The sequence below is a fragment of the Caretta caretta genome, chromosome 1 (genome assembly GCF_965140235.1).
Source record: "Caretta caretta isolate rCarCar2 chromosome 1, rCarCar1.hap1, whole genome shotgun sequence".
Taxonomy (NCBI): Eukaryota; Metazoa; Chordata; order Testudines; family Cheloniidae; genus Caretta; species Caretta caretta.
Window position 1 is genome coordinate 2,493,613 of NC_134206.1, and position 19,373 is coordinate 2,512,985.

At 43.7% G+C, this 19,373-nt stretch overlaps 1 protein-coding gene across 1 annotated transcript; it reads left to right on the plus strand.

Annotated features, from left to right (window-relative positions):
- The first annotated feature begins 14,933 nt into the window (after nt 1-14,933).
- Nucleotides 14,934-15,881, plus strand: LOC125631135 (olfactory receptor 52E4-like). The gene has a single exon (XM_048837370.1). The coding sequence runs from the start codon at nt 14,934-14,936 to the stop codon at nt 15,879-15,881; it is 948 nt and encodes a 315-aa protein (XP_048693327.1).
- The last annotated feature ends 3,492 nt before the right edge of the window (nt 15,882-19,373 follow it).

The following is a 19,373-nucleotide window of genomic DNA, read 5'->3' on the forward strand; positions in this document are numbered from 1 at the left end:
GGGACTTCCGGTCTCCGCCGTTCTGGGGAGCACTTTCCAAGGGAGATACAAACTCTCTCCCTGACCCCAAACAGGCACTGTGTGTTCCAAAAACATTTCCTTCAGGGAAGCCCGTCTGGATCAGGTCTGGAACGAGAGCACTTGGGAAAACACAGAAGGCAGAGGAGCGACATTTGAGTGAAAAAAAATCTTGTGGCACATAGCTTACCAGCTGAGCATGTTTGGGTCTCACAAACAAGACCCATGTGATTTTGAGTCACAGCACTGTTCAGGCCCTGCCTCTGGTTCTGGGTTTCCAGGCCCACTCTTGCAGTGCAGCTTCCATTCTCTTGCCTCCCTCAGGGAGTAGAAACCTGCACGGCAAGCCCCAAAGCCCTGAGGCTAGCTTTGGCTCAGCTCCCCCAGACTCTCCAATTGCTTCAGCCCACCCTTCCCAGAGCTCCCCCTTGGGCACACTCTGTTGCCAGTTTCTCCTTTTTGGGTCACATGACCTCTAAACCAAACAGCCCCAGGCCTTTCAAAATGGCTTGTGTGACACATGATCAGAAAGAGTTAAGCAACTTGCAAGCAATTGACCCAGATTCACCCTTTAGAAAGAAGTTAGAAAAGTATGTAAATGGTAATTAGGGCCATTCCATCTTAAATAGGCTAGAGCTTTGAAATGTAGACTTGTATTATTAAAGAACTGGAAGAAGTTAGTAACTTTTAGCAGTCTACGTTTACCGGCAGCTTGTCAGAGATTAACAGGGTAACCAAACAATTCCTGTCTAAAACTGTATTCAGTTAATTTAGAGATGAAAAGGAAATATTATTAGATGGAACTTGGGTGCAACAATATCATTTCTATATGTCTCTGTAAAGTTTCTGGTGAACTCTCTTTAACTTCTTAATGGATAGTAACCTTATGTTAATCCAGGTAGTTAAATACCAGTGATGTTTAGGAAAGAGAAGGTTACTTCAAAAGCCTATTCTCCACCCAAGGACTGCTGTGCTGCCTAGGAAGTGTATAAAGGGCTCTTGGGACCTGATCCTTTTTATCTCAGATCTGCTAAAGTATCATCAGGGGAAGCATGAGTCCCAAGATTCTGGTCTCCTGTGTGGTGGAAAATTAACCACTTGTGTTTGAAATCAGAATCACCTGAGGCTCCTTTATTTATGCGAGCATATATGCAAGGAGAGTCAGCATAGCCCCATGCAAGGTGGCAAGCTGCTCTGCCCTCCTTAAACTTTAACCAGCTTATAAAGTTTAAAAGCACAGACAAATTACACATACTTCCTTTTAATTACCTTCTTTGGAATAAATTGCAAAATCAATACTGGTCAAAAGCAAAAACAAGTGTCTTCCCCCTGTAGGCCCCTCCTGTTACTCACTGTCTGTTCTTTTGTGGTCAGCCACCTTTCTAACACAACTGTTGTGGTTATATATTTCATAAGCTTGACTATTGCAAATTTGTTCTGTCTGGGGACTTTTCCATCCTGTCTCTTCATTCCCCTTATGCACAGAAAACCATTGTTCTGTTTTGGGGACTTCCCACTGTGACTTCTCCTACCCCTTGACACACATAAACAAGCAGGATCTCAGTTTACGGCCTGCAGGCAAGCTTGACCAAAGTCAGGGCCTTGACCTGAATTTTATGTCCTGTTAATTTTCCCTCACACCTGTTACACCCTGAACTGTCCTGCTAATGAATATTTCAACATTGGACTGTGATCTCTTGATTAATTCTGAAAGAACTCTGTGGAACTCTGAAGCCAGCCATCTCTGCTATGAAAATGACTTAAAAACTCATGTCCCTGTGTATAATTATCTTTTAACCAACACTCAGCCTTTTTAAATAAATCTTAGTTTATTTAATAAGAATCGGCTCTAAGTGAGTATTTGGGTTATATCTGAAATATTTATTCACCTGGGAGGTGATTTGGGATTTGTAGAACTTTATTATATGATGAACAAGATTTTCAATAATCCCCATAGTACTTGACTTGTCTGTCTGGGTGGAAGCCCAAGGCTGGGTTGCTTTAAGGGAATTGTGTTTTGGTTTCTGTGTAAGCAGTAAAGCATTGCAAAGTCTTTTTGATGCTGACTTGGTTAGTCCAAGTATTAGAATAACCACCCATTTTGAGGATTGTAATCCCCTTTCTTTGCAGTTTGCCCTAACTGAGCAATCTCAGATTGGGGCCCCCTGAAAACCCCATTCACAGGTTGCTAAAACAACTCATCTACCTTAGGCAGCAGAAGAGATACCCAGATCCAGGTAAACACAACACAACATCTGCACACCATTTCCTTCTTCAGTGAACTTAAGAACAGACATGTTGGGTTAGACCAAAGGTTCATCTAGCCCAGTATCCTGTCTTCCAACTGTGGCCAATTTCAGATGTTTCAGAGGAAATGAACAGAACAGATAATTATCAAGTGAGCCATTCCCCATCACCCTTTCCCAGCTTCCAGCAAACAGAGGCAAGGGACATCATCCCTGCCCATCCTGGCTAATAGCCATGGATGGACCTATCCTCCATGAATTCATGTCATTCTTTTTGAAAGCTGTAATAGTCTTGGCTTCACCACGTCCTCTGGCAAAGAGCTTCACAAGTTGACTGCATGCTGTGTGAAGAAATACTTCCTTTCGTGTGTTTTAAACCACTGCCAATTAATTTCCTTGGGTGATCCGTAGTTTCTGTGTTATAAGAAACAGTAAATAACAGTTCCTTATTTAGGTTCTCCACACCATTCATGATTTTATAGACCTCTCTCATATACCCCTCAGTCGTCTCTTTCCCAAGTTGAAAAATCCCATTCTTATGATTCTCTCCTCATATGGAAGCTGTTCCATACCCCTAATCATTCGTGTCCCCTTTTTCATACATTTTTAATTCCAATATATCTTTTTGAGATTGGACGCCCGGATCTGCAGGCAGTATTTTAGGTGTGGGCATACCATGGATTTAGATAGAGGAAATAAGATATTTTCAGTCTTACTGTCTTTCCCTTTCTAACTGATTCCCTGCTGCACATTGAGTGGATGTTTTTAGAGAACTATCCATAATGACGCTAAGCTCCCTTTTTTGATTGCTAACAGCTAATTTAGACCCCATAATTTTATATGCATAGTTGGACTTATTTTTCCAATAGCCATTTCTTTGTCCACACATCCCTGGAGCATAATTTGTCCCTCCTGCAACTCATAACTTCTCCTGCTTCTGGAGTCTCTCTATTTTCTGCAGCCATAGCCCTGCAACCCAAGATTCCTCTCTGCCACCCTTGTGTCTCTCTCCTACCCAACTTCTCCTGACTCAACCAGTCTCTCTGGTTTTGAAAGGCTGAACAACACTTCTTCTCTCTGATACCTCTTCTGGGGAGGTTCCATTTCTTCCATGCCCAATTCTGAGCAGGGAACCTGGAAGAAACTGGTTTAATCTAGAATGTAGTTTCTTCCTTCTTCAGTCCAGCTGAGATTTTGTTAGGGCTGATAATCTTCAAGACAAACCTATTTATAGACAGATGCCTCCACCCCAAACTCCTGCCTCCGAGCACAAGGTGTGTGAGCAAAGAGAACAGGAGAAGACAAAAACCTAAGGATACAGACAGTGCATGAAATTACATGTGCATTAGTAGGGTTAAAGTATCTCTTCAATGTGCGATGGCAAACAAAAGCTAACTGAATATTTCGAATCATTAAGAAAGGATAGATAATAAAACAGAAAATATCATATTGCCTCTATATAGACCCCAAGGTACATGCACATATTGATTATTGTCTGGATATCTGGTGAACCCCATCTCAAAAAAAGATAGTTGGAATTGGAAAAGTTTCAGAGAAAAGCAACAGAAATAACTAGGGGTATGGAACACCTATGTTCTATTGATAGGTCAATCAGTGGCTGTTATCAAGGATGGGCAGGGATGGTGTCCTTAGCATTTGTTTGCCAGAATCTGGGTGTGGGCGACATGGATCACTTGATGATTTCCATGTTCTGTTCATTCCTTCTGAGGCACGTGGCACCGGCCAATCTCAGCAAACAGGATACTGGGCTAGATGGATACTGGTCTGACCCAATGTGGGGAATCCGATGTCCTTATGTAGTCCCAAGATTTATGTGACCCCCACTGGAACCCACTCCCCTTCCTGAGCTGAGATAGAACCCAGGAGTCCTGACAGGGTCCGTTTCTCCACGGAGTTCGTAACAAAGTAAGACTATACATGAACATTTTATACTTAACCAGTGTCCTTTAAGTGACTTGCCACTGGATTTCAGGACTTGTTAGTATTAGAGCTGAGGGGATCTCATCTTTAATTAATTTTCTTTCTTTTATGTAGTAATTAGATACAAAGAGAAAAGGAGTACTAGTGGCACCTTAGAGACTAACCAATTTATTTGAGCATAAGCTTTCGTGAGCTACAGCTCACTACATCCGATGAAGTGAGCTGTAGCTCACGAAAGCTTATGCTCAAATAAATTGGTTAGTCTCTAAGATGCCACAAGTACTCCTTTTCTTTTTGTGAATACAGACTAACACATTAGATTAGATACAGTCCTTCTGCCAAAAAACTTGAGTTTTCAAAAGTCTAGGTAGCCTTTGGAGTCATGGTTAAAGTTGCCACCCCTATCAAAAACTGAAATGTCTCTCTTGCAGCTTGGGGGGTGGGGGGGATGTGGAAATAATCCAGCAAGTGACGGGGAAGTGAAGGGAGGAACAAGAAACAAGGACAGGTCCTTGGGGAGACAAGAGGCAAAACAGGGGTGGAGACTTGGCAGAAGAGGTGAGGGAAGGGTCGGGTTCTTGGGGGTCCAGTTAACAGCAATTAGAAAGGTGGCAACCCATTATATTATACATAGACCGATTCCTCAGCTTGTCATGCTGACACAGCACAGTGAGGTCAGGAAAGAATTTAAAGGCTTTCCGACTACCCAGAAAGTGACTCAGGGAAGAGAGCCCAGCACCCTATCACCAGCCAGCTTGTCAAAGAACTCACTCTGAGATCAGAAGCAACAGGAGAAAACTTTAGGTCCCTTTTTGAATAAAGAGCAGGGGCGGCCTGTCCCGGATTTGATGGGTCGTCACCTCATAGGTGATGGGGTTCAGCATGCGGGGCAACAGAAGGTAGCCGTTGGCAATGAGAATTTGAAATGCAGAACCACATTGTGGCCAAACCTGTGCATGGGGAAGCTGAAGAGAGCTGGGATGTAAGAACATCAAATCACACAAAGGTGGGAGCTGCAGGTCCCAAAAGTCTTGAGCGGGGCGTCCTTTCTGGGGAGTATGAAGATGGCCCTGCAGATGTGGATATAGGACACAGCAATAAAAAAACACATCCAGACTGATCAAACAGAATGCTCACAGTACGAGTGGGGGATAATGTTTGTTCAACAATAGGGCCACTGCCTCACCAGGAAGGGATAGGGCCATACAACCACACTGTCATGCAGCACCGCAGTCAGGCCCATCTTGGCCACCACACACAGAAGATGATCAACATTTTGGGAAGGATGGATGTAAACAGGACCAGGTTGGTGACAGACAGCATGCAGAGGAAATAGTACATGGGCCCATGGAGTCTCGGCTTCCTCCTGACAATGAACAGGATGGTCAGGTTCCCCAAGACGGCTATGGCATACATGGAACAGAAGGGGCCAGAGATCCAGACATGGGCTGCCTCCAGGCCACATATGCCCAGCAGGATGAAGGTGGAGGGGTTGGTGAAGTCGGTTGTGTTGGAATCTGACATGGAGTAGGGGAGAAGGTGTCCAAATCTGAGGCAGAATTGTGTCTCCTGCATGTACTGTACATTCCCCTGACTTCCTGTATGTGCCCAGGGATGGTCTCAGTACAAATGCCTGCAGGGAGTCCCAGGTGGGGTGGTGGTGGATCATATCATCTGTGCTTGTTTCCCAAACTCCAAAACAGCTTTTCACTGTGGTCAGCACATCTGTGAATGCCACAAGCAAGCTCGAGTTTTCTCGACTATGCCTGTCAACATCTTCTTGGTGGACTCCTCATCCTCACTTTGCCATTTAAGGAGTAGCTGGTCTGGCATTTGTGACGTGTTCGTGAGAGCCATCAGCATATTCATCAACAGTTCAGGATCCGTTCCCGCAGACCATAACAGTGTACAGACCATGCACTACAGAAACTCTTGAAAGATACTGCCAAATACGGATGGAAGGGAAAGGACTGCTGGGGAGTGAACCAATGCACAACGGGGCACTGGGAAAGGACCCAGGTTGCCCGAAACCCCCCACCCCCTTCGCACAAACATTGGCGGCTGAAGGGGAAGGGGTGCTCTGTGGGAGCTGCCCAGAGTGCACCACTCCAAATGCCCTGCAAGTGCCGCAGGTCCGGCCGTGCCATTGCGCTGGCCGCTGACAGTGTGAACACACAGCAGAGCGATCCCTGCAGCACCCTCTGAGGAGGGGTTAACTCCCAGATCATTACATCTGCAAGTGTGGACATAGCCTAAGTCTGGTTTCAGAGTAGCAGCCGTGTTAGTCTGTATTCGCAAAAAGAACAGGAGGACTTGTGGCGCCTTAGAGACTAACCAATTTATTTGATCATAAGCTTTCGTGAGCTGCAGCTCACTTCATCGGATGCATTGAACAGCCTAAGTCTGTTCCCCTGAAGCGACCCATGTTACTGTGATGCGTTGGCAGGTTTCTCAGTGGGAGCGGAAGTGGAGTCCTGGAGTTCCCACCTCACAGAAGCGGGGAGCTCACAATGTCCAGCTAGTTCTGAAAACCTCAGATTCACCTTGAGAGGATGGCAATGGCTCAGGCTCCCTCTTCCAGCCTTCCCTCTGCATCCCACACCACAGACAATTTTTAAAAGAGCTGGAGTCCATTTCCCTCTTGGTGTGACAGAGAGACTGTGGTTACAGCTGGGAAGTCAGGACTCCTGGGTTCTGTCTGTCATCGTGTCCCATTCTGTGTGTGACCTTGGCCAGCTCATATCTCCCCGTGCCTCAGTTTACCTATCTGTATACTGGGGATAATGACTTTCCTTTGCTAACTGTTTTGAAGATCCTTCAATGAAGGGTTCTGCACATTATGAATATAGTGAGGAGATTTACTGATCTTTGATCCCATAGCGACAGCCGCATATGTCTTCAGAAAGTGCTCATGTCTCCCCTCAGTCATCTTTCTCCAGATCTGACTGTCTCCTATCTACCCACCCATCGTGGGCATTTACAAGATACCAGAGCCTATGGACATCTAGGCATTACCTACTATTTTCTTTCTCATCAACTATATTTTATAAATATACACAAAACAGCCAATCCCTCTTTCCCTGAGCCCAGGAGTTCTCAACTCCCTTTGGGAATTTCCCCTACTTATTACTTACTTCTAAAGCTGGATAATTAGCACAGAAGCATAGACATGCTTGTCTGCAGCCTGTTTACGTTCAGATTCTCCCTTCTCCTCTAGAGGCTGAGCGAACCCCATTGGGATTACACAGAGCTACATTATAAACTGTGCACACCTCTGTGTCGGCTTTCGGCGTGGGATGCTGCTGCAGATGCTGGGTTGAGAGAGCTGTTGGTCACAGATACCTGAGGGGGATTCCTAGGGAGGACACTTCCGTCTTAGAATTCACAGGTACCCATCTCTTGCTGAGGAGCTCACCTGATCGACAAACCCTGTGTAATGTGGGTGTGGAGGGATAGAGAGTAAGTCTGTGGTCCTTTCTCCTCTGCACAACCATGACACATCCCAGAGCCCTTGCCGTAAGTGATGAGCTCACTAAAGAATCACTGGCCAAAATGTCACTGATTTCTGTGCATCCCTGCTCATCCCACCTGATGGCCTCCAGCACCAAGGTGGTGCATTTCAGTGGCACAGTGAATCCTTCAGGATGGAAGATGTTATTAGATGTGCAATACAAGGCCAGATTCTGAGACCATGGCCCATGCTTTGGCCCCAATGAGGCAAAACTACCCTTGGAGCAAGAACTGAGTAAAATGTCAGGAGCCAGCTGTGTGTTAATGCACAGACACGGTCACCCCCTCCTCTTGCATTTCAGCGCTCTATCTGTTAATGGGGCGGGGGATAGGGGCTGTTACCTGTCTTTTAGCTGCTGAAATGCTTGGAGGCTCTACGGTTGCTCAAAAGTACAATAATGAGAATTTTTCAACATGGGTAACACATACTTTCTCCAAGCTTCATTGGAGAAGTTGTTTGAAATGTTATGCCTGAAACTTTCAAAAAACAATTCTGCTCAAAGTAGACACCCAGCATTTGAAATTTCAGTCCAAACACCTAAAATTTGGCAAACTTGATGCCACCTGCCGCACCTACAATGGCCAATCCATTTGTCAATCCCATTCTTCTATGCTTTTCCCTCCAATAATGTCAGTAGCAAGGAGTTCTACAGGCCAAATATTAATTATGTTGGCAATTTTCTTTTCTCAGTGTTATATGCTCAGACTTTCAATTTAACTAAATGTTCCATTGTTCACATTAAATGTAAATGCCTCATATAATTTCTTTATCAATAGATCCATAGGGTTTAAGTTGAAGGGACCATTTGATCCTCCAGTTTGACCTCTTGTAAAACACAGGTCCATTAATTACAACTCAGTTACCTCTGTATTGAGCCAAAATTTTGTGTGTGACTAAGGCCTGGTCTACATTAGGATTTTACATCACAGAATTATAGGACCACAGAGTTATAAGGGAATGCAAAGGACAGCTAGTCTAATCCCCTGACAAGATGCAGGATTTTTTTTGTCTTAGTCATCTAAGATGACAGCTATTCACACATCTTTGGAAAACCTCCTCAGAAGGACCTTCTGTGACTTCCCTGGGAGTCTGTTCCACTGGCCTCCTGTACTTAAAGTTAGGAAGATTTTCCTGAAATTTTATTTAAATCTGCTATTCTGGAATTTGAATCCATTGCCTCTTCTCCTGCCCCTCTCTGGTGAGACAGAATAACTTTCCTCCATCTTTTTATGGAAGTGTTTCAAGTATTTGAAGACCACAATCATGTCACCCATTAGTCTCCTTTTTCCAGATAAACATACTGGTGCCTTCAGCTTGCACATACAGCTTCCTTTGCATCCCTTACATAACATTTATCACTTGCCTATGGATCCTTTCCAGTTTCTCTAAATCCCTTCTACATATTAGTGAGCAAAATTGGACACATTTCTCCAACTGAGACCTAACATGCACCGAGGAATACCATCATGAGGAATGTGATTTGCATGTTATACTTCTGCTAATATAACCTAACATTGTATTTGCCTATTTTTAAACAGCAAAAAAATCCACACCCCAGAGCGATGTAGCTATATCATAGAATCATAGAATAATAGAATCATACAACTGGCAGGACAAGAACCATCTATAAAATCCCTACACAGGTATTTGTCTAACCTGCTCTTAAAATTCTCCGGTTTCAGAGTAACAGCCGTGTTAGTCTGTATTCGCAAAAAGAAAAGGAGGACTTGTGGCACCTTAGAGACTAACCAATTTATTTGAGCATAAGCTTTCATGAGCTACAGCTCACTTCATCGGATGTAGTGAGCTGTACCTCACGAAAGCTTATTCTCAAACAAATTGGTTAGTCTCTAAGGTGCCACAAGTACTCCTTTTTTTTTTAAATTCTCCAAGGATGGAGATTCCACAACCTCCCCAAGAAATTTATTCCAGTGCTTAACCACCCTGACAGTTAGGAAGTTTTTCCTAATGTCCAACCCAAACTGCCCTTGCTGCAATTTAATTCCATTGCTTCTTGACCTATCATCAGAGGTTAAAGAGAATATTTTTTCTCCTTCCTTATAACAACCTTTTAGTTATTTCAAAACTGTTATCATGTCTCCGCTCTGTCTTCTCTTTTTCAGACTAAACAAACCTAGTTCTTTCAGTCTTCCCTCATAAATCATGTTTTCAAGACCCTTAATCATCCTTTTCTCCAGTTTTTCCAGATCATTTTGAATTTTTATTGTATTCTCCAAAGGACTTGCAACCCATCCCAACTTGGTATCATCTGCAAACTTAATAAGTGTACTCTCTATGCCATGATCTAAATTTTTCATGAAGATAATGGAAAGAACCAGACCCAGAACTGATCCCTGTGGTACCCCACCAGTTATGCCCTTCCAGCATCACTGTGAACCATTTATAACTACTCTCTGGGAGCATTTTCCAACCAGTTATTCACCCACCTTATAGTAGCTCCATCTAGGTTGTATTTCCCTAGTTTCTTAATGAGAAGGTCATGCAAGACTGTATCAAAAGCCTCACGAATGTGTAAAAATACCACATCTACTGCTTCCTCTCATCCACAAGGCTTGTTACCCTGTCAAAGAAAGCTATCAGGATGGTTTGACATGATTTGTACTTGACAAATCCATGCTGACTATCACTTATCACCTTATTATCTTCTAGACATTTACAAATTGATTCCTTAATTATTTGCTACATTATCTTACCTGATACAGAAGTGAAGCGGATTAGTCTGTAATTACCTGGGTTGCCCTTTTTCCCCTTTTTATAGATAGGCGTATGTGCTCTTTCCCAGTCTTCCATGACTTTTCAAAGATAATAGCTAACGGCTCAAGGCCTCAGTCAGTTCCTTCAGTTTATTGAAGTATGCATTTCGTCAGGACCTTAAGACTTGAAGACATCTAACTTTTCCAAGAAACTTTTAACTTGTTCTTTCCCTATTTTAACATCTGAACCTACCCCGTTTTCACTGGCATTTTCTAGGTTAAGTGTCCAAACACCACCAACCTTTTTGGTTAAAACAGAAACAAAGAATTCATTAAGCACTGTCATAAATAAAAAGGAAGGGTAACCACCCTTCTGTATACAGTGCTATAAAATCCCTCCTGGCCAGAGGCAAAGCCCTTTTACCTGTAAAAGGGCTAAGAAGCTCAGGTAACCTGGTTGGCACCTGACCCAAAATGACCAATGAAGGGACATAAATACTTTCAAATTTGAAGGTGGGGGGAAAGGGCTTTTGTCTGTCTGTGTGATACCTTTGCCGGGAACAGATCAAGGATGCAAGCCCTCCAACTCCTGTAAAGTTAGTAAGTAATCTAGCGAGAAAATGCATTAGGTTTTCTTTGTTTTGGCTTGTGAAATTCACTGTGCTGGAGGGAATGTGTATTCCTGTTTTTATGTCTTTTTGTAACTTAAGGTTTTGCCTAGAGGGATTCTCTATGGTTTGAATCTGACTGCCCATAAGATCATCTTCCATTCTGATCTTACAGAGTTGTTCTCTAATCTTTTTTTTTTTGTTCTTGTAATAAAGTTCTGTTTTTTAAGAATCTGATTGGGTTTTTTGGGTGGTAAAAATCCAAGTCTGGTCTGTGCTCATCTTGTTTATTCTCAAGCCTCCCCAGGAAATGGGGTGTAAGGGCTTGGGTGGATATTTTGGGGAAATAGAAACTCCAAGTGATTTTTAACCTGTTCGTTGTCTAAATCACTGGTGGTGGCAGCATACTGTTCAAAGACAAACCAAAGTTTGTGCCTTGGGAAAGTTTTTAATCTAAGCTGGTAAAAATAGGCTTAGGGGGTCTTTCATGCGGGTCCCCACATCTGTACCCTAGAATTCAGAGTGGGGAAGGAACCCTGACAAGCACCTCTGCCATTATCACAATTTTTTTATTATAATTTTTCCCTCTTAATTTAGTAACAGACCTACCCTGTCTTTGGTCTTCCTCTTGCTTCTAATGCATTTTCAGAATGTTCTCTTATTATCCTTATGTCTCTAGATAGTTTGATCTCATTTTGTGCCTTGGCCTTTCTAATTTTGCCCCTACATACATGTGTTATTAATTTATATTCCTGCTTTGTCATTTGACCTTGTTTCCATGTTTTGTAGGCTCCTTTTCTGTTTTTAGATCATTCAGGATCTCCTGGTTAAGCCATTGTCATCTCTTGACAGACTTCCTTTCTTTCCTACGCAGAGGGATAGTTCCATCTTGTGCCCTTAATAACGTCTCTCTGAAAAACTGCCGGCCTTGCTTCCCATGAGATTTTTCCTACCAACTCCCTGAGTTTGCTAAAGTCTGCCTTCTTGAAATCTGTTGTCTTTATTTTGCTGTTTTCCTTCCTATAGTTCCTTAGAATCGTGAACTCATCATTCATGATCATTTTCCCTCAAGTTGCCTTCCACTTTCAAATTCTCAATCAGTTCCTCCTTGTTTGTCAAAATCAAGTCTAGAACAGCCTCTCTCCTAGTAGCTTTCTCCAGCTTCTGGAACAAAGAATTGTTTCCAATACATTCCAAGAGCTTGTTGGATTATCTGTGCCCTGGTGTAGACAGCATGAGATGAATTCTCCCATCCAGCTAGCTACCACCTCTCGGGGATTACCTATGCTCAGGGGAGAACCCCTTCCCTCTGTGTAAGTGGTGTCTATATTGAAGCACTATGGCAACACTGCTGTAGCATTTTAAGTGTAAACAGCCATTGAAGGAGATCTTCCAGAAAACAATCAGTCTGGATCTGCCAACATGGGGAATTGGAGAATCTAGCACTTCCCTTCTCAGTATGTCCCAGTGGTTAATCACCCTCAGTGCTAAAATTTTGGCCCTAATTTCAAGCTGGAATTTGGCCCTAATTTCGAGCCCTTCAGTCTTGATCAGCCTTTCTCTGGTAGATTACAGAGCCTATTACTAGCCATGTTTTTCTCCCCATGAAAGTCTCTGCTTGATCACGTTTTTGGTATGTTAAAGAGATATACACCCTCAAGTCTAACAGTCAGGCTTTTTTTCTGTCCTCCAATATTTATTATGGCTCTTTTCTGCCCCCTCTCCAAGTTTTCATAATCTTTATTTCAAATGTGGACCCCAGAACTGGATGCAGTTTGTTTCTCCAATCCCATAAGCAGAGGTAAAATCCTTCCCCTGCTCCAACTCACCACCCCTCTGTTTATACATCCAAGGACCCCATCATCCCTTAATGCTACAATATCTCACTGGCGCTCACAATTAGTTGGTTGTCAACAATGACCCTTTTCAAGGTCCTTGCATTGCCTAATACAGTGCTGTTGTCTGTGGGTCGGGCCTGCACTCCCTGTTCCAAGAGGATCATTTTGCATTTGATTGTAATACAACATTTTGTTTGCATGGGCCCAACTTTCCAAATACACCATATCACTCGGTATGCCTGCCCTGGCCACCTCTTGTATCTGCTCTGCCAATCTTTGGGTCATCGCAAATTTTATTTGCAGTGATTTTCTATTTTCTTTCAGATAATTGATAAAAATATTGAATAGCATCAGGCCTAGAGCTGGGTTGCCTGCAGAACCCCACTACAAACAGCAGCATTTACTGACGAAGGCCTATTGATGACAGCTGTCTGAGATCCATCAGTTAGCCAGTTTTCAGTCCATTTTACATGTTCTCTACTGATATGGTAGTGTGTTATTTTTTTTATCTCAGAATTTTCCCCTACTCAATCAAATGCCTTTGAGAAATCAAGTTTTGTTACATCTGTGTGGTTCCTTTTGATCAATCAAATAAAAGAATGAAATCAGGGTTATTTAACAAGACCTGTTTTGCATAAACCCTGTTGGTCCTGGCATTACTTACATTTCTAGATTTTTTTTAACTAATCCCATAACAGCTTTTCCATTGTTTCTTTACCTTGTCAATTTTTTAGAAAAAAACCCTTTCTCTTTATTTTTTAATACTTTGCATTTAACACAGGAATTGACATAAAACTTTTCTGTGATTTCTCCTGTTGTTAATATACTTAATAACCTCTTTTTTGTGATCCATAGCCCTGCCAGACATGAAGTTTTCCATGATGTCTTAATGTCCCTAATCAATTTAGACAATTTCCGATTTCTATTCTTAGTTACATATTGCTTCTCTCCGCCCCCTGCCTTCACTTTACCACTGAACCAGGTTTTTACCCAAAGTTGTTCACTTTGTTGACTGTGGAATCATGATTACTCTGCTCTCTAATAAAATCTTATCAAAGAACTACCAATTTTCATTCATATTTTTTGTCTACATTTTTCGTCCCAAGCAGTTTTGCTCACAAGTTTCCTCAGCTTGGGGGTATTAGTCCTCTTTTGAGCAGTAAGTGTCTATCAATAGTAGTGGTTGGGAACTGTCCATTTCAATGTAAATCAGTTTTATTTTTTATTTCCCTCTCCTATATCATATGCTCTCTTCTTTGTCTTTTGTATAATCTAAAGAGGCCCAGACTTTTGTATATGTTTGCATATGGCAGCCTCCCCCATTCTCAAAGCCTGTCTTGGAAATCCCTTTTAGTTATGCTATATCCTTAATAGAGACTAGGTGACCAAAACTGAGCACATATCCAGAACATGTTATTCTCCATCCCATATCTTAGTGATCTGAACGTTGCTTTTGTTTTGTCCACTGCTGCGAATGAGCAGGTGTTTCTTTTGAGCTGCTACCAATGGTGCCAAGATCTTTTTCCTGATGTTTGTTCTAGTTGGGATGTTTCTCCCAGCACATGTCTTCCGAAAAGTTTGTTTTTTTTCCACTCTCAGATTTTGAACAACAGGATGAATGGGGAACTCCTTACAGTATGGACTCTCTATCCTGGCTCCCATTGCGTTAAGGAACAATGATGGATAACCAGTATCCACATTTGTGTCTTCTTCTGGTGCCTCTTAAGGATCCCCCACCACAAAGTATAGGAATTATTAATGTAGAAAACACCACAAAATGTGGAACTGTATTTAGTAGGCTCATTGTTCATAGTTATTTCCTGTTTATGATGAAAATGTAATTTTTCAGAGTGTGAAGAGTGATCAGTCTCCTTCTCCCATGAGAACAGTCTCCACTAGTGCATGTAATGTCTCATATTAATGTTGTCTCTCCATTCAGGCATTTCTACTGTGACCCTCACCCGAGACCCTGGGAACACACAGAAAGTCAGGGGAACGTATGTTACATGCAGGAGGCACCCTTCTGCCTCAGAGTTGGACACCTTCTCCTCTACTTCATGTCAGATTCCAACACATCTGACTTCCCTAACCCCTCCACCTTCATCTTACTTGGTATTCCTGGCCTAGAGGCAGCCCATATCTGGATCTCCATCCCCTTCTGTGTTATGTACGCCATAGCCGTGTTGGGGAACTTCACCATCCTGTTCATCGTGAAGAGGGAGCCAAGCCTCCACACGCCCATGTTCTATTTCGTCTGCATGCTGGCTGTCACCGACATTCTCACGTCCACATCCACAATGCCCAAAATGCTGAGCATCTTCTGGTTCAATTCCAGGGAGATCAATTTCAGTGCCTGCCTCACCCAGATGTACTTCGTTCACTCCTTCTCAGGGATGGAGTCTGGAATCCTCATGGCCATGGCTTTGGATCGTTACGTGGCCATCTGCCATCCCCTGAGACATTCCTCAACCCTGACAAACTCTGTTGTGGTCAAGATAGGCCTGGCCGTGGTGCTTCGCAGTTGCATACTCGCATTACCCTACCCCTTCCTGGTGAGGCAGTTGCCATATTGCAGAACAAACATCATCCCCCACACCTATTGTCGGCATATAGCTGTGGTGAACCTGGCCTGTGCTGACATCCACATCAATAGTTACTATGGACTTTTTAATCTTTTCTCTATGATAGGAATGGATGTGTTTTTTATAGCTGTGTCCTATACTCAGATCCTCTGGGCCATCTTCCGTCTCCCCACAAAGGATGCTCAGCTCAAAACTTTTAGGACCTGCATCTCTCATCTTTGTGCCATCTTAGCTTTGTACATCCCAGATTTCTTCTCCTCTTTCATGCAAAGGTTTGGCCATAATGTGCCCCACCACTTCCTTGTTCTCTTTGCCAATATGTACCTGCTGGTGCCCCCCATGCTACACCCCATCATTTATGGGGTGAGGACCAAACAGATCTGGGGCAGGTTGCTCTGGCTCTTTACTCATAAAGAGAACTAAATGTTTTTTCTTTGTGCTCTGGCTCTCAGATTGAGCTCTGTGCAGAGCTGGCTGGTGGATGGTGCTGGGCCCTCTTCCTTGAATCACTTACTGGACAGTCAAAGTGAGATTAAACCCTTTCCTGTCCTTACTGTGCTGCGTAAATGTGATGAACTGGGGAATCAGTCGTGTCCACTACACTGGGTTGCCACCTTTCTAATTGCTGGTAGCTGGATCCTTGAAATTGCAATCTTACCCCATCTACTCTCTCAAGCCTGGACCCTGCTGTGTGTCTTCTCCCCAAGGCCCTGCCCCTGTCACGTGCTCATGTCTTCCCTTCCCCTTGTCAGCTGTGACACAGTCATCTCTAAAACCAAGATGTTCTCACATCTTATGGCCAGTCACTTAAGGGACACTGGTTAGTGTTAAAATTTTAAAGTTATTCTTACTTTGTTATTAACTCTGAGGAGAGAGAGAGACCCCATCAGGACTCCTGGGATCTATCTCAGCTCTGGGAGGGAAATGGGGTACAGTGTGTTACAGGAGGAGGCAGATACATCTGGGGTCTAAGTAAGATCAGAATGGCCACAAAGGGAAAAACCAATGGTCCATGTAGCCCAGTAGCCTGGCTTCTGACAGCGCCCAATGCCAGGGAATGAACAAAACATGTTAATTATCATGTGATTCGTGTGGAGCAGGGGAGGGGAGAGGGGGAAAGAAGCCCTACTCATTTTTGTCCGCCCATCTTCCACACCACTGCTTCCTCATTTCCCTGTCCTTGGATGAACCTCAGGGAGTGGTTTCTCTTCCCTCCCTGACCCTTTAGGGGCTGCTCCCTTCCCTCCACCTCCCTTTCCCTTTCTGGAGAAAGAAACTGGTTGCAAAATGCCACCAGTATAATCACCGCACTGGTTGTCTGCTCCTTCTTTGCCCATCTCCTTGGGCCAAAGGGTCATAACAGGGGCCCAGCCAGAGGATCATCATGGGTCCACTACCCCTTCCCCCACTGAGCTGCTGGATGAGCTTGACCGTTTTCTGGTGGACACCTTTGGTTTCAAGGGTAAGGTGAAGCTTCCTCTCTAGTGTTGGGGATCTCGTCCTCTGGGCCACAAGGGCTGTTTTGGAGAAGTGGAAGGGAACAGAGAGGCAGGACATCCTGGTCTACCAGTGGGCCCGCAACTGCTGTGACAACCCTTTCAGGTTGTTCAGCGATTGTTGCAAGGCCGGTTGCGGAACTTCCTGCCTGCAAGGATCCTCTTCAGCCCTGAGAATGAAGCCAACCATCTTTTCAACTTGAACACCAGAAGCTCTAGGGTGGGTCTCTCCTGTTGCCAGGTGCTCTCCTTCGTTTGTGAGGTAGGGTACTCTGTGGTTTGCCTGCAGGAAACCAACAAGGATCCAGCCGCCGAGACTAGTAAGTGGCTGGAATGGGGGGACATGGTGTATGTTAGACATCTGTGCTCATTTGTCTTGGGTGGCCACCCTCTTCTCCCCTGACATTCACCCTCAGATGCTGGGAGTTGCTGAGGTCAACCCAGGCAGCCTGCTGAACGTCCAGGCCTGTGTGGAGGGGCTGACATTGAATTTGTTGAATGTCTACCCACAAATGCAGACACGGAGTGGGTGTGTTTCTGTCAACAGGCATCTGCCTTCCTCAGCACCTTGGATCCTCACTAGTGCCTGGTCCTGAGTGGGGATTTTAATACCATCTTTGAGGACCAGAATTGCTCAGGGATCAAGAGTAGCCAGGCCACTGCAGACATCCTCAATGAGATCTTTAATCATCACTCCCTGGTGGATGTCTATTGCAGCCAACACCCGGATGACAATTCCACTTTTACCTATGTCCAGGTGGAGGTAGATCGGTTTTGCTACTCTTGGTTGGACCCCATGTATGTATTTTGTTTCCATCTTCCATGGGCCCACTCCTACAGCATTCGGCTGGCTCAATTCTCAGCCCGCCATTTAATGGCCATGATGGCATCTTTCATCTTGGACCTCACCTGGGGCTCTTCACACTTCAGACCGCCCTGTGCATACACCAGGAGATGGGGGCCACCTTATTGCCTACTGCTCGGATTTTCCTTGAAAGGGTCCAACAAGAGGGTGCTCCCCATCCACTCATCACCCCAGGACCTCTGCAATTCTTGATTGGGCTCCTGTCCCATAAGTTCCCTGAACGCCTCCCTTGAATAACCCGTGAGGTCTGCAAGCCCTGCAGCTGGTTCATTTCTGAATTCCACAAAGGGAACAACTGTACATGCTCATGCTCCACATGCTTCACTTCCTCAGATGCCCTGATACCAAGTGACGGGACCTAGGACCTCCTTCGGAGGGTGAGAAAAGCCAGTGGGTTAGATGTTAACAGTGTGCGCAAAGGATTCCTGTCTAGAGCTGTATTCAGTTAATTTAGAGATGAAAAGGAAATATTATTAAATGGAACTTGGGTGCAATAATATCATTTTCTATACATCTCTTTAACGTTTCTGGAGACCTCTCTTTAACTGCTTAATGAATAATAACCTGATGTTAATCTGGGTAGTTAATCACAGGTGATGTTTAAGAAAGAGAAGGTTACTTCAAAAGCCTATTATTCACCCAAGGACTGCTGTGCTGCCCTGGAACTGTGAAAAGGGCTCTTAGAACCTGATACTTTTAATCTCAGATCTGATTAAGCATCATCAGGGGAAGCCTGAGTCACAAGATTCTGGTTTCCTGATACACCCTGGATCACCCTGATAATGAATATTTCAACATTGGACTATAATCTCTCGATAATTCTGAAAGAACTCTGTTGAACTCTGAATCCAGCCATCTCGACTATGAAACTGACTTTGAAATTCTAATCAAGTGTCTGTGTATAATTATCTTTTAACCAACATTCTCTCCTGTTTAATAAATCTTAGTTTAGTTAATAAGAATTGGCTCTAAGTGAATATTTGGGTAATATCTAAAATATTCATTTACCTGGGAGGTGATATGTACAATCCTTTGGTATTGGTAGATCTTTATTATATGATGAATAAGGTTTTCAATAATCATCATTGTACTTGACTTGTCTGTCTGGGTGGAAGCCCAAGGCTGGGTTGCTTTAAGGGAATTGTGTTTTGGCTTCTGTGTAAGCAGTAAAGCATTGCAAAAGTCTTTTTGATGCTGACTTGGTTAGTCCAAGTATTAGAATAACCACCCATTTTGAAGATTGTAATCCCCTTTCTTTGCAGTTTGACCTAATTGAGCAATCTCAGAGTGGGACCCCCTGAAACCCCATTCACAGGTTGCTAAAACAACTCATCTACCTTAGGCAGCAGAAGAGATACCTAGATCCAGGTAAACACAACACAACACAACATCTGCACACCATTTCCTTCTTCAGTGAACTTAAGAACGGACATGTTGGGTTAGACCAAAGGTTCATCTAGCCCAGTATCCTGTCTTCCAGCTGTGGCCAATTATAGATGCTTCAGAGGAAATGAACAGAACAGATAATTATCAAATGATCCATTCTCCATCACT